The sequence below is a fragment of the Melopsittacus undulatus genome, chromosome 5 (assembly GCF_012275295.1).
Source record: "Melopsittacus undulatus isolate bMelUnd1 chromosome 5, bMelUnd1.mat.Z, whole genome shotgun sequence".
Classification (NCBI taxonomy): Eukaryota; Metazoa; Chordata; class Aves; order Psittaciformes; family Psittaculidae; genus Melopsittacus; species Melopsittacus undulatus.
The window spans coordinates 64,553,600-64,560,598 of record NC_047531.1 but is presented as its reverse complement, the minus strand read 5'-3'; the positions used below and the strand labels follow the sequence as shown (position 1 = coordinate 64,560,598).

Below are 6,999 nucleotides of genomic sequence, written 5' to 3'. Positions count from 1 at the left end.
GAGCTCTCATCAGCATAAATGCTCATTTTGAAATGAATGACAAATAAGGGATCCAACTGGACTGCTCAGATTTACCCACCAGATGCATTAGATGCACCAGATGCAGCAGATGCACCAGAAACATACAGATGCATTTTATACAATGTCAGCATACCACACAGACTAGCATTCTAGACACCAAACTGAAGTACAAACTGTAGATTTTGTAAAGCATCTCCAAAGCCCTCTGAAACCTTTAGACTTCCAGAGGCAAAGATTTAAATTGAAAGGCAGCTGAGCATCTTCTTATTCACCACAGTGAAGGTGCCCAAGTGACTTTAACTGCCTTCTACTAATCCCACACAGGAGCCTTTTAATGGTTAATACTACAGTGATGATAACTATTTAATGGCAATATTTAAACTATTTAAAGCTGGTTTTTTTCTTCTTGTGATGAAGTATCAGGAACAGTGATTATAAAATCAATTGATTCCTACAGCTGGCAGTCCTGTAAGTCCCTAGTGACTGTAGAGAGCCTTGATGAAAACAGTGCAGCTTGTGAGAGTGACATAAACTAGGCCTGGACTGAAGGCAATTAATAAAAAAATGAGTACACTCAACATGAGCAGCTTTAAACACCTTTGACTTCAGTGGCATTCATTTAGAAAAAAAGCAATTCCCTCCCCATTAGAAAACATTCCTTAACAGCATATGCTGGGAAAAAAATCCACTAATGAACATCTTTTTTAATATTAAATATATTTCCTCCAAAGAAGCATATATCCCTAATTAGAACAACACTGATGTTGAACAAAATTATGAGATTCTGACTTATTTCTTAATTCCTATCATTCTGCTGGTCTTATTCCAGCTTGACATATTTTAAAGCATGCACTTTTGTTTCCATTTCACATAAAACAAACGCACCTCTCCATCCTCAAGAGAATTCTCAGGTCTCGTTATTACATCTTATTTGACAGGGCTGCATTAAATAGCAAAACTGATTTTGAGCCTAGCTGCTGCAAAACATAATTCAATGTTTTTAGCTGCCATAAGCACTGGACCTTGGGACTCATCAGGATTTAGTCCCTTATCTTCTCCCATTTGAGGAATGGGCACAGTACAGGGATCCACCTCTCCCAGGGCAACACATTTCCCTAGCAACTTTCACCCCCAGTGAACACACACTCGAAGATGCTGCTAAAACATCTCGTCCTGGTTCTAAGTAAATATAAAGCAACCTTCAGCTGGCTTAAATGTTAAGAAGAGTTTCTAGTCACAGCTGTTGCAGAAACCAAGCTAAGAATGTGAAAGTGGCAGTTCATACACATTAGGGGAAACTAGCTAACAACCAACCCTTGGAGCCACAAAGTAATATTGTCATATTTCTCCAGCATGGTACGTAAGAACTTCAGATGGATTGGAGAGACTTGCTGTTGTAAGAAACAGGGGAAAAAAGAAAAAAAAAGCAGAATCTTTATTTACCTAGGTCTGTGGTTTCTAAGTACCTACTTTTTACTATGTTCATGTCTTGACTCAAAGTGAAAATGGGAATTCACCTTTTTCTTTTTTCCTGTTCAATGTGCAGATGGCGCATATTTTGTTCACTCCATCAATCCCTGCCCCCTACGCACAAACTTGCATACATGCACCTAGCCAGTGGAAAAGAAAAAAGGGTTACTCATTGATCCATTCTTCAAAGCTTTCCAAACTGAAATGGGTGGGTTTTACATCTCCAGCAAGGAGCAATATATAGGTAGGTACACAGCATACCTGAGCACAGCTCAAACTGAAGTGTTCATTTTGAACAGCACAACACTGTTCCTGGCACATTTTAAACCAAAGCTCATCAGTATGGGGAGGATGATTATTTTATGTATACTTTTCTTGAGTTCCAGCATGGCACTGACTGCAGCCCCATACAAAACAGCAAAATACAAACAGCTTCTGAAGACAATTAAACTGTTAGAAAGCTCAGTGAAAGATAAGGTAAGCAAAGTATTTACCATAACACTGAAATGATCTACAAGCATTATGTCTTGCTTCAAATGTATCTGGTGAGGGACACCCCTTTTAAATGTTAAACTTTTCTAACTTAGATTTGTTTTATTGTAGGATGTTGAACTGCTGCATACACCAGAAAACCCTGTGGTGAGATTGCTTTAACATTTCTCATTATATCATTTTGAATTTGTGCTGGTTTATTCTGCTGACAAATGGGAGATGCCTTCTTCACGTCTCTGACCTAATACTCTTACTGTAAGCTAGACTGAATAAGAAAATACTTTTATCAAAGTTCCTTAGTTCTGGATATTTAAAGACAGAAGCATTCATATTATGTCATCTTAATTACTATATTGCTATCATGTGTATATTCTAATATACCCACAGATTCAAGTCTGTGTGTATTCCATTTACTTAAGAAATGGTGCTAAGGACTCACACAAGAGATCCAGGCAAGCAACAATGCTCCTGGGGATGCAGGTTTCTGGAGTGGAAATGCCTCTAGCTATCATGAGATCCAACCACACCCGGCATATCGCTGAGCTGAACCCCAGAGGAATCCCTTTTCCCCCCCTCTGAAGCCAAGTGCCAAGGGTGGCACTGTAAGGCCATATTACATAGCATTTCCTCTCCTACAGAGTCGGTGCTTTCTCCGAAAGTATTTGTGTGCCAGGGTTGGGTTGTCAACAGAAGACAAAACTGCATTCTACAAGTATTCTTTGATTATAACTAGTCAGAATTACAAGAGCAAGTCCATATGAATCCATTTTAAATACAGATATAATTTATACGTTATCTAATGCTGACATTTTATGTGCTCCAAGGTCAGGAACCTCTTGTATGTAGTATATTACATCAGAGTCACAGAAAGCTTGTGCATACTCAAAAGTGGTAGGTTGCAAGATCTACCATGAAATCAAATACTAATGGTATTTAATCATAGTAAGAACATGACCTAAAAGCTCAGAAGGCAAATGCACCCTGTTTGCTTTTGACAAACTCCAACATGCAACAAAGGTCTAGAGCTAGCTGTGGCTAATCTGATGCTATACTTCTGTTCTCAGCTGTCTTAAATTTACCCGTAAGATTTTTGAGCCCTGGTAACTATTTTAGAAAGCAAACAGTTTTAATAAACATATGCATAATTTTTTGAAAAACACCCAGAGTGCAAAGCTATTTACTCAGGATTGTAAATTCTCTTGCAAAACAACGACAAGAAGAAAGGAAAAAGCTTACCTCATTTCACATAGGTTTTGTTAGCCTCCTCCTAAGCTTTACAACTGGGTGCAGTTTATACTTGCCAAAAACATACAGAACCATGACCAAAACAGATACGTTCCTTTTCATTGCTAGAAACAACTGCAGTTGAAGAACCTCATGCACCCTAACTAATTAATGGGTTTTTTTTCATTAACACTCTAACTTGAGGTGTCAAAGTGAAAAGGAGATGATTAGCTGTTTTACTGCCACTATCCCTGACACAAAGCAAATACAACTAGTGACTAATTGCTTAATCTTCTTTTTTTTTTTTCTTTTCCTCTCAAAAAAAAACATGGTCACCTCAGGAAGGAAGACAACACTTCATTTGCAGCTTAGAGCTTTACAGTCTGATTCTAGGAGGTCCCAAGTACCTCCACTGAAAACAACATAGAATTCACCTATTTAGAGGGTACCCAGTTGACACAGGTTTAACCTCTGATGAAAACCAAAAATATGTTAGTGTTCTAATAGTAATTATCACTAGCAACCATGGCTAACAAACTTTTCATCCTACAGGATGAAATTTACATTTACTGAATTATCCAGATACAGATATAAATTACAGTATGCCAAAGCTGCATTCAGGGTGACTAGGTGCATTAGGTGCAATCACACCCCAATGAAACCAAATTTAATGAAAAGTCTTTCATATAACCGTAGTTCAAATATTAAAATATTGCTTCTGTAATAAACCACTTATGCCACAATTTATCTTTGACCTTGAATATCCAGTAAGAAGACTACATTGAAAATTGTTTTATTACTCTTTGGTTTGACTTGAGGTTCCTGTGAGTGGACAGAGTACTAGCCCCAATTCAACCCCATACAATTTCTTTGATACTCAGCAGTGAAGTGTCTTTTTTTTTTTCCACTTAAATGAAGGGAGACAAGAAATTTAAAATCTCAGAGGACATCAGCTCAAAAGAAAATATGCTGAGGGTGAAAAATTAGTCTTAAGGCTGAAGAGATTCAAGACTGGAGGGAAAATTAGATCTATTGCTGGTGACAGACATTGCAGCTTACGCTAGCAACAAAACGCTGATTTATATCAAATCAGCATCTAACCCCACTGACTGCTAATTCCGGAAGTGCAGCCTTTTCAGGCTAATCTGTAAAGGCAGCCTGAGTCAGACACAGAGTATTGCTGTGAATTGCCTGATACAAATATTTTACACGTTTGCCTAGCCTCCCTCAGACACTGCCCGTGTTCTATGCTTTTTAAAGCTTCTTCATGAAAGTGCTTAACCCATCACAATATACAAAACCCCAGAACTGTTGGTCAACTGTTGAGAGCTAACTGTTAACTCTGAAAAAAAACCTAATCAGCATATATGAAAAATGCTGGTTTCTCAGCTCATCACGGATGAGACAGAAAATGTTTTCAGTTTCAGCTGGAAAACTGATCTCTTTAAAAAAGAGAGTTTTTTTTTCCAGTAAGCAGGACTAATTACAGTAAGAAGCCTGAAACAAACACAAATGTGTGGTTTTTAAGGAAGATAAAATGTTATACTCAACCAATATAAAATACTGCCATTAAAATTTGCTAAAAGCAACATAGATGAAGGTTGCCTTGTCCTGGCCAAAGTAACAAATTACAATGGCATCTAATAAATCTGATGAGATTCAGCTTTGGTAGCAGTTGGTATGCAAAACAGGGATGATGGCTTTGGAACCTTTCTAGTACGTAAAATCAGCAATTCTAAATGTTTCCTTCATTGGAAAACAGAAAGCAACTTTTAAATTTGCTTTAGTAAACATTGCTTTTCTTTCTCTGTTGACTACAGATTAGTTTTGGTGATATTTTCTATAGCTGTGTGCCCATGAAGGAAAACAGCCACTGGACAGGAAAGGAGATTCTGGAGAGCTTGTAGTCTTTCTGTTAGCATCAGTAGAATTAATATGCAGCTGCACTATGACAGGAAAATGGCAGGATGCTTTCATTCCAGATAAGTAGTAGCAACAGAAAATTTGTATCATCAGATTAGACTGCTTCTTTTCCAAGTCAGATACAGACAGTGCTGGCTTTCCTTGACTTGGGTTTAATGTGCACCTGAATTTAAAGGAACATAGTAAGACAATTCAAGCCAGGAGCACAGTTCCTTCTCCTGCCTCTCACCGTCAATGCCTCTTTTCCCTTTAGTAAGGTAACTAATTTACTTAATCACTTTCATTTCCCATGTTATCAAATGAGAGTATTTCAACTGTATTTGGCAATATGTTGTTCTACATCAATTCTAATTATTAAGTAGGTAATATTAGAAATGGCACAAAAATTAGGAAGAAAAAAGTATATTTCCATATGTAGCACCGAGGAACAGTCCACAGTGATAATTATTTTTTTTAAAAAGAAAATATTCATGCCCATTCTTGTGAAAAATTACTACACATAAATACACATAATATGATTTACTCTTTAGTAGCGTTTTCTTTCAATTGCTGCCATGATTAATATCCAAGGGGATATTTCAGGCATTTATTTTATGAGGAAATACTTAAGCAATTAAGAAAGAACAGGCAGTGAAAAAGTTAAAGATCTCTCCCAAAAACTAACTTAGAAAAAAGACAAAGTACAGATTTATCTCCTCAATCAATGTCCTGGACACTTCTACACGTGGACCACAACCAAATACATGCCAGAAAAAATGCTGCGAAGTTAGTTTTAAAAATATTGCTTCTTTTCCTTCCTAGGATGGATGCATCTTCACAGCTGTGACCTGCTTCCAGAAGGGCACACTGAAATTACAACCAGAAAACAGCCAAGTAAATTCTACATTCATCCAAACCATTAAAATCTTAAAAAGATTTTCCTTCAGTGACCCTGGACAGGTAAGATTCCCTCACAGTGCTCACAATCCTGATCACTGCTCCTTATCTTCCCTAACAGACACCATGTGCAATGACGGAATTGTAGAGAGCAAACTTAGAAAAAGTTATGTGCCTTTCTTTACCTTGGAAATTAAAAATGTTCAATTTTCTGCACTTCTGGAAGAGACATTCATGCTGCTCCTTCATACTGATCCTATCAGTCAACTGCACATACATACTGGGCAACCACATGATGTGCCAGACAAAAGGGCAGCGATTACTGCAAAAAATGTGAACAGAAGCGTCATTACTATACTCTTTCCCTTTCTGAGCTAGGCTGTGTTTCAGCTTTTCTATTTGTAACAGGCTTTGACTACAGCCTTCTTGATTTTTCAGTAAGAAAGCTTGAAGTACTATTTTTGATTGTTTAGGAGTGAAATGATTTTCTTTATCTTCCAGCCATGCGAGTCTTCATGTGAATCTTATGAGAAAAAAAAACCCAAGGAGTTTTTGACCAGCTTTGCAAAACTAATCAAAAAGGTAATCAGAGTTGAATTCTCCTGGGTGCTTTTTGACATTTTGCAAACAATTAGAGTTATCTTTTTTTTACATTATTTCTGACAATGCATTGTTTTTGCAGTTATTCAAGGATTAATACAGGACACACCAGAGCTGAAGACTACTGAAAATCTACTATTTAAAGCAGACACTAGGCTATTTAAGACAACATGAAAAACGTAAATATTTTGTGTTACTACTGTGCTATGCTCTGTATGTATTGTACATGAAAGCCTCACCCAAAATATCAAGCAGTCTTATTTGGGTAGCTACTCCAATGGCAGATGGTGCTTTGAAAGTGACTCTAGCCTCACTCTGCAGTCAAAATTAAATTGTAACTTCACAAAAATAAGTTCTCTTATGGTTCTCAACTATCACCTTCTGCTGCACTGG

The 6,999-nt window shown here is 37.3% G+C and overlaps 1 protein-coding gene across 1 annotated transcript; it reads left to right on the top strand.

Annotated features, from left to right (window-relative positions):
• Positions 1-1,833: 1,833 nt before the first annotated feature.
• Positions 1,834-6,703, top strand: IL21 (interleukin 21). The gene is made up of 5 exons (XM_005143017.1): positions 1,834-1,968; positions 2,095-2,130; positions 5,932-6,069; positions 6,508-6,588; positions 6,689-6,703. Exons 1-5 carry the CDS (start codon positions 1,834-1,836, stop codon positions 6,701-6,703), a joined length of 405 nt encoding a protein of 134 aa, XP_005143074.1.
• Positions 6,704-6,999: the final 296 nt, after the last annotated feature.

Excerpts from the sequence above, each read along its gene's own strand:
- IL21 (XM_005143017.1), top strand. The coding sequence starts at position 1,834 with ATGGGGAGGATGATTATTTTATGTATACTTTTCTTGAGTTCCAGCATG. Across the intron at positions 1,969-2,094 it reads AAAGCTCAGTGAAAGATAAG|GATGTTGAACTGCTGCATAC; the intron begins GTAAGCAAAGTA and ends GTTTTATTGTAG. Across the intron at positions 6,070-6,507 it reads CCTTCAGTGACCCTGGACAG|CCATGCGAGTCTTCATGTGA; the intron begins GTAAGATTCCCT and ends TTTATCTTCCAG.